The sequence below is a fragment of the Vidua chalybeata genome, chromosome 7, assembly GCF_026979565.1.
Source record: "Vidua chalybeata isolate OUT-0048 chromosome 7, bVidCha1 merged haplotype, whole genome shotgun sequence".
Classification (NCBI taxonomy): Eukaryota; Metazoa; Chordata; class Aves; order Passeriformes; family Viduidae; genus Vidua; species Vidua chalybeata.
Window position 1 is genome coordinate 34,230,065 of NC_071536.1, and position 14,595 is coordinate 34,244,659.

The 14,595-nt window shown below is 37.1% G+C and overlaps 1 protein-coding gene across 1 annotated transcript in view; it reads right to left on the reverse strand.

Annotated features, from left to right (window-relative positions):
- LRP1B (LDL receptor related protein 1B) overlaps positions 1-14,595 on the reverse strand; it is a 632,825-nt gene that overhangs the window by 219,814 nt on the left and 398,416 nt on the right. Inside the window, exons 8-11 of the mRNA XM_053947419.1 lie at positions 11,168-11,390; positions 8,139-8,310; positions 5,926-6,069; positions 3,900-4,136 (exon numbers count right to left, since the gene is read on the reverse strand). Coding sequence (XP_053803394.1) covers positions 3,900-4,136; positions 5,926-6,069; positions 8,139-8,310; positions 11,168-11,390 — 776 coding nt within the window. The remainder of the gene's footprint in view (positions 1-3,899; positions 4,137-5,925; positions 6,070-8,138; positions 8,311-11,167; positions 11,391-14,595) is intronic.

Consider the following 14,595-nt stretch of genomic DNA (forward strand, 5'->3'; position numbering starts at 1 on the left):
GACAAGAATCACCCAAAGCACAGAAGAACTGTGGCTCAGGCAGTGTCTGAGAGCAGTGCCAGCAGCTCAGCCACGTTCCCCAGGCTGATGGACACTGCCAGTTTTATTTTCATCTCTCAGTGCCTTTGCTATATTGTTTTGAAAAGACAATGTCAGAGGCAGCTGAAAGTTCCTGAAAGAGGAGAGTGGTCTTTGGTCTTGGAGTGGTCGAGGAGGTTGAGAAAAGTGCTAAGAATGGAAGGGAAAAGAAGAGAGAATTTAACCAAGGACCTGGAGCCCAAGGCCCAGGGAAAATAAAAAAACACAAAACTGCTGAACAGAATAGGCAACACAGAGAAACCTGAGCTGTGCAAGAAATGTCCTGCAGAGCTCTGAGGGGCCTCAGCAGATTTTGCTCGTCAAGAAACCACTGGCATGGGTAAAATCAAGCTTGAGGACAAGGAGTGATTTGTTCAAAACCCATTTTATTTTATCCTGTCTGACATAGGCAATTTGAGCTAAACACAGTTTTTATACTGATAAGCTCAGATTTTTATATTAATAATATCATATTTTTAAGAAAAATAATTTGCTGATTTTTTTTTTCTCTTTTGGGAGTCAAACCAGTCCAAATATGGGCTTGTATCAGCAGCAAAACTGTTAGATTAGAATGCTGGACACCTTGCTGGACACCTCCTAAAATTTACAAGACTTTTGCTCCACATCTATTCAGCTTCATATAATACTGTCTCTGAGCTACCTTGCCTTCTGCAGGAATTTTGGGGCAAATGTGATTCTAAACTAAATACAATCTAAGTCCAAAAAACCCCTCATGGTAACTAGATACTAAATACATCAGAAAGTTGGGGTTTTTTTAAGAAGAACTCTACAGCACGACCCCATAGAGATAACTTTAATTGGTTTTGTGGAGTTATAATTAAAAATTCACTTTTATTTCACTAAAAGACTTAAATACATTAATTACTCTTCAAATGGCTTTCACATCAAGTAGTAAACAGGAAGAAAACAATGGTCATTCTTTCTTGTCTTGATTTGACTACAGCAAAGCCCTTTCAGCATAAAAGGGATGAAGCAATAAAATACCCTTGTGATCATTCTCTACTTGCTAATTGAAAAGTTAACAGTTATAATTCTAGAATTTCCACCACAATTTGACTACTAACACAAATATGAGAGCTCCAAATATATTGAATGTAGATGGGAGGTTTTCAGAAACAGTTCTAGAGGCAGCAGTTTGCCACACTGCTTTTCAGTATGAAACAGAGAACAGGCATAACATGTAATTGGGTACAGAATGGCCAAGTTCACCAATGTCATGTGTAATAAATGGTGCCTCAAATGCTAGGTTAACATAAAACCTGGTGGGAAAATAATTCTGCTATATACCAACCATCTAAACAGCTTCCAAAGAGCTTTACAGACTTACTGTGGCCTTGTTTAAGCAACACGTTGACCATCTTGAATAATATTTACAAGTAAATGTTGTAAGAATTTTAGGGCCACAGCAACCCCCCAAAAAACATTAGAGGTAGAAAGACAAGTAAAAAACGCCTGAGCTTGTGTTCATGTTGCATTCACTGAGCAGTACTTAGATCCATTTAAAAATGTCAGTGGTTTTTAAAAACACAGACATTAAAATTGTCTGTAGTTTTTTTCCCAATTTTTAATGTAAAAGGCTGATTTTAAATGCAACTTTGAAAGGTTAATTATAATTCTTGTTACTGGTGGAAGTACAGTTCTACTGCAGCTGTGCCACCAGCTCTAAGCCAGGCTGTGGTGGGGGCTGTCAAATTGTTATCAATACTACCCAGCAGTTTGCTTCCTAAAGTGAAGAAACAGAAATCACAGCTGAAACTATATGGGAAATCAAACTCCAGCAGGGTGAGGTGCTCAGTGATCTCAATTCCCAGTCAACAGCTGTAGGATCAGGCTCTCATGTAGGCAAACTGTAATTATCTGAGCTGCAATGCTGCCTGAACAAGTGTATACATTCTCAAAAACCCTGATAGTCACCAAAAAAAGGCAAGTTGTAATCTGAGAAGTGGCACCTACCACAGCTAGAAGCCCTTAGCAACACGCTGTTCAGAGCAAATATTAAACCACCTCCTGACACACCTGATTTTCTGTAGTAGCCTTCCACCAAGGAATGATTTAATCTGTCCCTGCTGAGTTTGTGAGAGTTAACAAGAATAAGAGCTGAGGTGTTATGGCTGGAGGCCATATTAATTTTTTAAATCATGAAAAATACATTAACAAGTGTTCTTTAAATATACTTTAAAGTTATGAAACTACACCAAGTTAGAACTAACAATGTAAGCTCCTGGGGGAAAAGGAAGGGGAGAATGACAGTGACATATTTTTTGTCTTTGCAAATAGTAGAATCACCAATAATAAATCATCAGATAATCCACAGCTCTTTCAATATTGCATTAATATTTCTGCTATGTTGTACTTATAAAGAGTAAACACTGCACTTAAACATTGTTTACAGGAATATCACCAATTTTCTGGTTTGGCATACAAAGTTTATTCATGTTTGAGATGATCAATCCCAACCTGTCTGACCCCGACCTGTGTGACACCTTTCAGCCAGGATGCTCCTTGCTGCTCCTTTATAATGTTTTAATTTACATATTTCCTGCTCCTTCCTCTACTCCACATTTGAACTACTGAGTTGTCAAATGAAATGCACAGTTAGGAAAGGAAAGTCAGCAATGGAAGATGTGAGATGTACATTATCCATTCCCGTGCTGGAAGTGAAATGAGGAATTACCAGACTGACAGCTGAGTATTTGTTATTTTCTGAGACAAATGCCCTTTATTAACCATTCCCCAGAGCAGGGTAAAAAGCCTGTCACTATTCCTTGCAACTGCTGCTGAAAGGATCTTTGTGCAGACTCTGAGGAGAGACCTTACACTAAAAGAGCATCATATCACTGCACAGAGGAGGTGGCTCCTCAGAAGTGTGGATTAAAACATGCCTTATGAATGGCAGGGAGTGAACATCCCTCTGCTGAAACAATGGAATTTTAGAGACTTTCACTGTCCTGAGCTTTCATTCACAAGTAAAGATATTAAGCTCTCTGAAGGCTAAGATGAGTATTTATGCTTCTTCTTGGATTGAGGACCAGAAAAAATAATTACTGTAGAACGAATTTCAGCTGAGGCAGTTGCTACCTCCTGCTGAAGCAGTATTTCAGAGCAGGGTCCATAAAGGAAAACAAAATATTGATTGAGAAACTGGAAGTTTTTTTTCACCACAACAGCATTTGGTGTGATGAGATATGATTCTAGACCAGAGAGATTCAGTGCAGTGGGAGATGTGGAAACTAAAGACTTGCTGGCATTTTCTCTTATTGCTATAATAAATGTTACAAGCATCTTAATTAAGGTTCTAATAAATGTTTAGGTCTAACTGTTGCTTCCACATTCACAATGGAAAATGCATCAGGAAAGACAATGTTTTTTTCCTAATGAGTTTTCAAGCACTACAGACAGTCTCATTCTGCCAAACTACTTGAATAAGCTCCAGAATCCACAGTGTGATGCAGGCTGGAGCAAAAGAGTCTTAGAAAGTCTGCAAGGATTTGGGATGGCTCAACAAATATCCTGGAAGGAAAAAGTGGAGAAATAGGAATTACTCACCAGTGGTGAGCTTAAATGGACAAAGTAAGAATTCACAACAGAGTGACTCAACCAAACTTTACATTTCTGACCTCAGGGAAAAAAAAAAAATAAAACCAGGAAGCTGTAAAAAAGTATCTCCAATTCTGTTCAAGGTCAAATTTGTGTCCGTTTTCTATGGGAGATCCAAAAAACCTTTAAATTATCTGCAAATGTCAGTTCAACTTCTTGGTAGTGAGCATCTCTGAATGTCACCACCACTGAGCATCACCCACCGTCTTTGAGGATTGTTTCTCGCTCTGTGCCATCAATTTTCTGTCGTCCAATCAGGAAACTGGTGGTATCAGCAAAGTAAATGTAATTGCTTTCAGCGTGGAAGTCCAGAGCACGTGGATTGACCAGGTTCTCTATGGGGATCATGTACTCATCAGATATTTTGGTATTCAGGTCCATTCCCCGGATTATTCCCGGCCGTCCCTTCCCGTAAAAAAGAAACAATTCATTCTTTGGTCCTGCAAAAGAAAGATTACAAACATAAACAATTGATGCTGCTTAATCTTCTTCACAATGCATAATGCCCCTGTTTAATTAACTGGCATAATTAGTGGGGAGCAGGAGCCTTAATTGATACCAAAAATTAAACTTCTATATATTCTGAAGGTATCTAGATAAAAAAAACAAAAAAAAGCCCAAGAAAAAATAGCTAATTACATTACCTTATTCAAAATACAAGTTACTTCAGTGAGCTGCTTACATCTAATTATTTTTTTGTGCAAAAGTTCACACTGAAAAAGCAGTTGTCGATCACAGAATAACTTTGCATCTGCTGTGAAGTGGACATACATAGCTCTGTAGACATTTAATTTTACAATTCATTAGGATCTGTCAAGGTAATATAGACCATGATTTAAGTAATCTCAAAATCTAACAGCACCATGAATGCCAGCATATACAAAATGCTTTTTTTCAGCCTAAAGTTTCTCAGAATCAAACAACAAAAAAGATAAATTTCTTTAAGATTGAAAGGAATAAAACAAATCAACGTACTCTGTTCTTTCCAGCTGAGGTAGAAAACACAGATATAAAAAGTTCATATTTCTAAGATTTCTACAATTTAAATAATTAAGGTGATTACAAACAACTGAAGCTCAGCAAAGTGATTTCCTTTCCTTAAAGATACTTATCCTTAGAGCCTTAATGCTACCAATATACTTCTTGGAATTCTCTGTGTATTTTTCCTGCTGGCTCTCAGGGTATTTTGATGGAATTGTCAGTGAAAACTGCATCAGGTTTGACTGAGGTCAAATGAATCCACCTCCCAGCATCCATCAGAGCATCTAACTGCATGTCTTTTACCTGAACTAAATCAACACCGTTTGACTGAAAAACCAGGCAAAAACCAGGCATTCCCCAAAAGTCCTGCTGACTCTAGGTGACCTACAGATTGTGTACATGTAACATTAGGTATAACCACAGCTGCACAAATCATATTTGTTTTCACAAAGTATTCTGAGAAAAACCTTGCCTTGCTCACATGAATGTTCTGCTGTTGTGCTCCAAGTTGATTGTATGGGTGGAAATTGCACCAGCACCTGTGTGCTGTGGAAATCCCTGGCATAGAAATAAAGAGTGAGGCTGATTCATGTAAAACTTGTGATAATTCTAGTGTTCTTTGAGCATCCCAGGTTTAACCTGTCACTCCTGTGAACTAAGTCAAATCAAATAACTTCAAGGGAATGAAAGGAGTATGTGAAAAAAAGCATGAGGTACACATTAAAAGTGTGTAATATTATATAGTGGAAAACTTAGAGTTTAAGGTTTTAGAATATAGTAATAAAGGCAGATAGAAGTTTTAGGAAAGAAGTTAGGGTTTTTTTTTTGCCTTTTTAATGAGTTTAAGTAGTATTGTAATTAATAAATTGTAATTAAATTATAATAAAAATTACAATTAATAATTTTAATTAAATAAAAAGTCTCTATTATATGTTATAAATAATTATTTATTAGGTTAAAAGTAAAAACAATTTAAGTATTATTTTTAATTAAATAGTTTATAAAAAAACTTTATTAAAAAATAAAACTCTATTTTTAGTTTGTTAAAGTATTGTAAAATTCACAGTTTGTGAGACTATAATATAGATAAGATTTAATAAACATTTGAATTCAAACAAAAACTACTGTCTCCCACATTTAATTTTAAACAAACTTTACCCCAAAGCAGCCCATGTGATTTGCTAGAGAACACCCAGAACCATCCCCTGGATTATTCCTGGCTGGCAGACTGTGATGTCAAGCACATACTTTTGCATGACCTGCCATCACTCCCCAGGATGAAGCCAGTCCTGCAGCGACAGGTCCTTGCTTTGTGGCTGCTGCTGAGCAGGCAGATGTGGGAGCATCCCCCCGGCATTCCAGACGGGTCCGGCTCACACGCGTGGCTTCTGACTGCGGCCAGGGGAAAACAGCTCAGATCATTGAAAGCAAGACAATTACATCAGCGTGGAGAGAGGTCAGACAGAGGGAAAACATAAAGAAAGGGGATTTGTGTCACAAGGAATCTTTCCCCACAATATAACTGCTAAGGATGGTGTTTTTTAAAGATGATCTCCAAGCCAGGCCAATAATGCCCAGGGCTATGGAGCCGTGCCCGTGGCTGTGTGCAATCACCCCTTTGTGAACGAGCTCCTGCTCAGCATTTTTTGGGCAGTGCTTCCCTGGGGGAGCTGACACTTCTCCCCTTTTCCATTTGTTGCTTTGGTTCATGTGTTGGTTGGGGTTTTCTGAGGACAGAGTGCATCCCATGCCCATGCAGTCTGGCATTCCTTCTACTCCATTAGACAGCACCTTTCTGGGCAGACACATATGCTGAAACTAAGGAACAGAACAAGCCTTGTAGAATTCTTCCATATTTATAGAATCACACAATGGTTTGGGTGGGAAGGGGCCTTAGAGCCCATTTTATTCCAAACCCCTGCCATTGGCAGGGATGCCTCCCACTAAACCAGGATGTTCCAAGCCCCATCCAACCTTGCCTTGAACACTTCCCGGGATGGGGTGCAGATTTGTACAGTTGGGATATAAATCCAGCTGAAGAAGTCAAATAATTCCTTATCCTTGATTGCATATTTACAAATACATGGTTCTATATTAGCAGCCTAATTTTATTTTTTTTTTTTAACTGTTTAAGGCAGTATGCTGAGGAAACAAAATCTACCAGGCTATCTTACACTTTCTAAACTGGCTTAAACCAGAAAAGAAGAGTATTCTAGTTCAAAAAATGTTTTGTTCTTCCTACTTTACCTCAAGGTTTTCAGGTTTGTTTCTTTTAAAATAAAGCAATCAAGTGGTTTAGGGTCGATAAGGTTAAAGGTAATACAGAAACTCCACCAAGCTGAGACAGCTGTTGCAGAGAATCTTGACAAGGAACAAACATGTCCATTCAAAACTAAAGGAGTAGTGGAGTAATCACAGGATGTAATAAAAGATTACACTGTGCTCATGTCTCTCCTCTACTCAACCTCTCCGACTCCCTCAGGAGTACGAGAGGCATGATAATAGCAGAGAAAGAGTCTTTACAGCCTCCTTCAGACATTGACATCTGCAAATCAATGTCCTCAGCTCCAGGGTGAAAATTAGTTCACCCACTCTACATCAATTTAGAGTTTGTTCCCACTTTAGAAACTTCTTCAGAAGCAGCCATTCTGTTTAGAAACATCGACATTGAGAATTGATGTGTTGGCTTTTCTGTCTAAGCAGTCATGGCAATGATTTATTGTTATCAGTCATGCCAAAAACATTCTCATAAAGCATCATGGTAAATATTTTGGATCTTGCTATCTTTGCACTAAGCTCCCAGAACTGCCACTGATGTTCTGCATACAGAAGGGATGGGAACAGATTACAGTCATACAGGACTACAGACCTCAGAAATTGATGTTTTACCAAAAAATTCTGAGATAAAAAAGAGTTCAGTCATTCTAGATGAAAATGAAGATTTCTTTCACAGATGGCAAAGCTGATATTCACACAAAGCAAGGACACCCTGTCAGTATTTCTCTCTCTCACCAGGGCTGTGCTGGCAGCTCAGCTGCCCACACCTCTGTGCCTTTTTGGCAGCCCCAAAGACAGGAGCTCACCTGAGATGTGGGCTCTGTCTGAAAAGCAGGCCCAGAGATACCAGGAATCTCTGAGGTCTGAGACCCAAAGCATGTGGACAACACTGCACATCCAACAATCCTGAAGGTGTTAAGTTCTCAGAATGCTGAGTGTCAGAATGTGCAGAGCAGGGCTCTTGGGCAGTTCTCCAAACGGAATTCTCTGGAAAGGGTTGAGCTGGAGCTTAGAGACGTGGGAAAAGTGGAACAGCCACACAAAACTCAAGGAACAGAATGCTGCATCGCAAGTACAAATTTTAATTCCATCTTCAGATACTTTTTTCTGGTAGGACCTTTTGAACTGCACAACCACTTACTATCTAGTTTTGTGCTTTCTAGAGAGAGGAAATTTGATCTTACCTGCTGCTTGAGTTCTCTTCTGGTACACACGGATCTCTTTGGCATTGTCCAGCCTAGCAAGAGCCTGAACATCAGTACCATTGTATCTGTGTATTCGTAAAATGCTGAGGTTGTCTGAATTAATTGTATATAAATAGTTTTCAAACACTGCCAAACCACTAAGATGCCTAATCTGGAAAAGAAATAAATGGTATCATCATTTTAGCTCAATATTTTAGGCATATCTATGAGTTGTGAACATCAAACACTACTGTGGATTGTATGTGATAAACTGCACAAAAGGCTTTCTGAGTACTTGTAAATAATAATCACAAAATACACTAAAAATATAGTTCATATTCCTGTAGTCTGAAATTCATAATTAGAAAAGCTTTATACAAGAAAGGTAGAAAATTCAAATTATTTAGCAATCTAAATTCCTTTACTCTACAAATTACCCAGTTTCTCTGTTTTTTAAATTAAAATCTTCTACATTCTTGAAGTGCAACAGCTACATTAGTATTAACTAATGATCATTAACTAACAGTAACTAAGATAAATTAACTATTATTAACTAATTTATTATTAACTAATAAATACAGAAAACTAAGAAGTTTAAAACACAGTTCATAGGTGCAATTGATCCACTTTTTACAATTATTTTATTATCAAATCAGGGCAAATGGTGCAAGATATACCTGCTGAATATTTCCTTGAGAAAATATTTAATGAGAAATAAACAAATTCTCTCAGCTCTGCTGTGTTCCTTTTGTGTTGGTGTCTCTGAATATGGTGGTGGCCACTTGGTAGTGCTTGTTTATCAAAAAGTGAATTCTAAAATTGTGATAATCTCTGATGTGTCTCTGTACATTGATTAAAAATTACCTAATAGCTGGTAGTTAGACAATCACAGCTCAAACACAAAGTGTCAATAATTTAGAGGCTGTACTTGATTTATAGATTTAGAAAATATAAAAAATCTCACTGGTAATGTTGAAAACTGAACAAATTAAAGAATTTTTTTTTTGGCAGACATTCAGATATTCACAGGCTGAATATCTTATTACTTTAATCATTCAAATGCTCACCAAGAAGTATTTACTTATCTCATTCACTCCCAAATTCAGACATGCGTCAACCCAAACAAAAAAACCCTGTTGTGCATCAAGCATTTCAGTCATTCTGGAAATTATACCACAGTTGGCCAAGTCTTGCCATTGTATTTTGTCCTCACCCAGAAAAAAGAATAATAATTGACATCATTGCAAGCATTTGATTAAGACCCAATAGAAATTCAATGCAATTATAGTAAGATGGAAAAGAAAACAGCCTTGAAAATAAAGACACATCTGCAGCAAACTGCAGATTCTCCGCTGAATTACAATCCTTTTTTTTCTACTTCCATTTCCACTCAGTTTAAATCTTTATCATTTAAGTCCCATGAGAGACTTTCTTTATTAAAACTATTAAAGGTATGTGGCTCATTTTGCAATGCTTTTTATAATGATCTAATTATTTGGTTTTTTTTTTGTTTTTTTTTGGTTTTTTTTTTTTTTTAATTTGTTAGGTTTTCTACATCTCATGAAGCTTTCCAGCAATCCTGTGCATGACTGAAAACATTACTGGGTTTTCCTTTTAAAGTCACCCAGGCTGTCAATCACAGAATCTAGTTTTGTTTGGAAAGCACATATTTGACATGTTTGTACTTACACAATAAACTTTAGTCCCTAAATTTTTTTTGGGAACAGTTTTGTGGTCTGCTGTTTCCTTGGACTAATGAGGAGTAATTTGAAGAAAGTCATTCTAGGTCATGGCATATGCAGCACAAGACATACTGAAACTACCAATTCTTCATTTGAGTGGAAAGACAATCAGTGCCAATTGTGACAACAGTGAGAGGTCAAAATTTTTAATACCCTTCACCCATTTCAAAAACCAGAGGTCTCATTTCATAGCTAGTTAGGAGAAGAATCCCTCTGAACTTGATAAAGTATCCTCTTTTTCATCTACATTTCAGAAAGAAGAGGAAGAACAAGCATCTCTCCTATGATACAGGCACAGCTCAGTTAGGAGCCTGTAAAGGTATTTGTTAATGGCTTCTGAAAATGATTTTAGCTTTTTAAATATCTACTCCAAAATGGTACTTAAAAAAAAAACAAAAACAAAAAAACCCAAAGTTTTCAAGACCTCTTGTTCCAGAACTGGTTAAAGACAGGGGATAGGTTGGCAAAAATGGGAAGGTTTTTGCCAAACCACTGCTTAGACTGCTTTTAGTCACGTTTTCTGCCTATTTTTAGTCAACAGTCTAACAAGCTGCATCTTGCTAAGCACTGATTACTTGGAAGCAACGAATGACAGAAGAACAGGTAAAATGTTTATTCTGCTTGCACATTTTTACATCCCCTGTTTAACCTCAGGCAGAAATATATATACAAACTTGGTGCCCACCCCTGGCAGTTCAGGTATTGACCAGAACAGTTTGGTCTTTGCTGATTTTCCCTGGATTTACATAAGACTCACAATGCCAGACAACTCTTCCACTCTCCAGGCTAATGGACTGATGCTCCTCACAGTTTTAGAGTTTGTATTTATGACTCTGAACATTGGGATCAGCTGTGAAAAGCATCATTGCCACCAACAACAATAAGATTTAAGGGCATCCACAATAGTCGGAATGGGTGAACAGCTTTTGCTATTCTATTTCACATTATTGTGCATGTTAGTCTCCCCTTCCTGAGTGGGTAAGGACATCTTGTCATTAATGATTTATCTCCCTGCACCTTTCCACCTCAGATTTTCCCTCCTGAAGTCATTAACAACGCTGACTTACGGGGTGCATTGTTACTGAGACGCTGCATGGAAATATTCATAGGTTGCAAAATTGCTAAATTGCAGATAAACCAAAGCATGCAGATGGATCTTTTAAATTCTAACACATGAGAACTAAAAAGGTAAAAAAAAAAAAAGATGAAATTCCTGTAGCTGCTAGCACTATGTGCATTCATTTATTGATATCATTACTTTTTACTGATTTGCAAATAAATACCTACTTGTCTGCCTTTAGTTATTGTTTGCCTCCTTCTCCCCTGATAGTCAACAACTTCCACACTCTCCAGATATATGTCAAGCCAGTACACGTATTTATTGATGAGGTCTAGTGCCAGAGCAGTTGGCTGTTCAATTTTTGAGTCTACTATCCACGTCCTGTTCGTTCCATCCATGTCACATCTCTCCACCTTGGCAGCATTCCCGTAGTCTGTAAAGAAAAGCTTGCTGTTGAAAGAAAATAAGATGTTGTAAGTTTTAAAGGGCGTGAGCAGAGTGCAAAGCTCGTCCTGGCTCTGGAAAGAGGAAGTTTTCATTCTTTGTAATTTCAATTTCCTATATACCCCATATTGATAAGCACATAATTATTTTTTAAAATTCACCGTATCTTCTAACAGATTAACAATTACACAGGATTATCTTTCAAATGTAAAGCATAGAAGTTCTAAATGCATTTCCTTACAAAACAGATGCACCATGTAACACTCTAAAATGACAATCGTAAATTCATTTTTAAGCATTATTTGTAGAAAATTGTAGAATAGTTACAGGTAACTGTGACCAAAGCACAAAGCACTCAGGTTGTCAGGAGAACAGCTATTGCACACCAGCTATAACAAATACAGGGATCCCCACTGCCAGGTGTTGTTCTAACATCTATTTCTGAAGGAGTTGCTTTAGTCTGTAGTACATTTGTCTCCACCCTTGGAAAGGTGTTCAGGCTTCAAAATGCTTCCACAAATCCAGTGAGTCATTCCATTCAGGAATAATGGGAAACTATCAAAGACTGACAACTGCTGCTAAAGCTCCCTAACCCAATGCTTGATCAGCATCCACTGGGTTCAGCAAATCAATTTTGATTAACCTGACAATATTTTAACAGGATTACCTATTTGTGAGAACAAATTACACTTGCAGGCTGAAGACCACCTTGCCATGACTTTAACATGCTGTAAAGAATAATCTGATTCCAGGCTGAATGTTACTAAAACCACTTTGAGAACCAGGATTTCATTATCCAAATGAAGTGAATTATCTCCTATTTATTACCACTTATGGGAATAACTTTGGATCAATAGCATATAAAACTTCAGATATTTTATGTGACAGACAGAACAGTAATTTATAGTAGTAATTTATAGTAATTTATAACCTCTCATAAGAATCCAGTTTTAGGCTATTTGCTGAACAGCAGAATGAAACCCATATCCTTTATTTTCAGTCTTCAAATAAATAAGAATATATTTTAGAGGTAAAGTGTTTCAAGTGCAAAAATTAAAATTAAACTTAAAAAAAACCAACAACAACACAACAACTTTTTAAAAAAGTAAAGGCATTAGAATAATCTATAGTCTATGTGCAGGAGCTGTCAAATGCCAAAATGAATTGATCTCAGAATCATAAAATAGGGCTGGAGGAGGATTTGAAAGGTCATGTAGTCCATCACCAGGCCATAAGGCAGAATAAACTTTACCTATAACATTCCTGAGGGATAACTCCATTCCTGACAGGGATTTCTATTTATCAAAATAATTCTGAATTCCTGTCCTGTCCTTCATTGTCATTCTTTATCCCAGCTGTATTCTAAGAATATATTTAAAAACACAAACTTAACATTCAGGTCTATATAAATCAAAATGTCCATGGCACAGAATATTTGCAAAGCAAAAATCATGCCTTAAAAGCAAAAGTAATTTGGAATGAAAACAGAAAGAAAGAAAAAGTGTTTCTATAGCAGTATATACACTTATTTATGTATGTATTCATATAATCAGAAATAACAAGGCCAACACCTATATATATTGAAAATAAGTTGTTAAGATGTTACATGTACTCCAGACTACAATCTGTACTTCTGGGGATTTGATTTATGTTATTTATTGGAACTTTGTGCCTCAAGATTCAATAATTCAAATAAAGCTCATTTTGGAATCATAGAACCAACTGGGTTTGCTGTGATCAGGCACTCACATATAAATAAATATATAAACACACACATGCATGTAAATACACATCCAGACACAACACAGCAGTTACAAACACCTGAAGTCTGACTTCACACTGGCTCTACTACATGGTGTTTAGTTTTAATAATAATTTAACATTTCTACAGATTAAAATAAAAGTTAAAAAATAACTATTAGCCTTTTACAACGAGATTATCTTTTCAGATCAGAGAAGAAATAAAATGTCTGTATGTCAATAACAAATAGATCCAGTAAGGAATATCTAAGAATTAAGAATATTTAAGAATTTAAGAGGTTGCTCCAGCTTTGTGGAATAGGGAGTCATTTCTTTTTTTCCTCAATATCTGTCTTATAATAACATCACTGGTGTGAGTTATCACGACTTCATGTGCAAATGACACTCTTTTTACTCTAAAATTCATTATTCTCCTTGAGACTGACAACAATGAAACTTTATAATTAAAGGAAGAGGCAAAAGACAGAACAAGAAAGTGGCTCCCTAAGTGCTGTTGCATGATCTAAGTGCTCTGAAAATTAAATTAAGAAAATTAAATGTTTTATTGTGTAATCTTGAAATGCAATTCTGTATTTAAAGACTAATGCAGATTTTTAGAGCGAGGTTTAAACCAGAACTGCATTTCTAACACAGGAAGTTGACCCCAAATTACACTGTATTGCCTTTGCCTTGGAAGCTCTAAAGGATGCACTGTGCAGCATTTATTTCAGCTCAAGGCTAATTTTTGTGTTCACAAATGGTGCTGGGTTTGCCTCTCCATTTTCAGCAGAGGGCAATGAAATCTTTTGTCCATTCCCAGAGCAACTCTGGGAGGAAAACTGACCGAGGGCATGTCCCTGCAGAGCCCAGCTCAGGGCTGGGGCTGCCAGAGAGAGCTGAGTCCATTGCAGCCTTCATTTCCTGACACTGCCAACGAGGCTAATTGATTGCTAATTGAGGCTGCTGCAACAGTAAACATGTTGGCACTAAACTGAATTTTATTAAGTTTATCTTAATAAAAGGTTATCTTTTGAAGGCTTATCTTTCATGTGTGGAAATTCTGAATTCTACCTCAAGTTAAACAACAACAAAAAGGGGAATCTTCTTCATCAAGTCCTGGTGCTTTGCAGGCATTTAAACCCAATAGTGTTCAGTTGTTTTGACTCTTCCAAGATTATTTCACTGTGGTCCCAGCAGTTAAGAATCTACATCTAATAACTAATGGTGATATCTTCCAGGCTGAATTACACAGACTGATTTCTGCAGCAGCTTATTTGGCTTAAACAGCTATTTTCACCTGTCCTCCTCTCCAGAGCTATTTCTAGATGGAAATCAAATTCTTTCCCTCTGCCTAGCAGCTAGAGATAAGCAAGGCAAGGCAGACTTCCCCCTCCCATAAGACAGGCTCTTTCTGTTGCCCTCTTGTGCAGTTATTCCAATTTTAGGTCAGTGATTGAACAAGCATGACCAG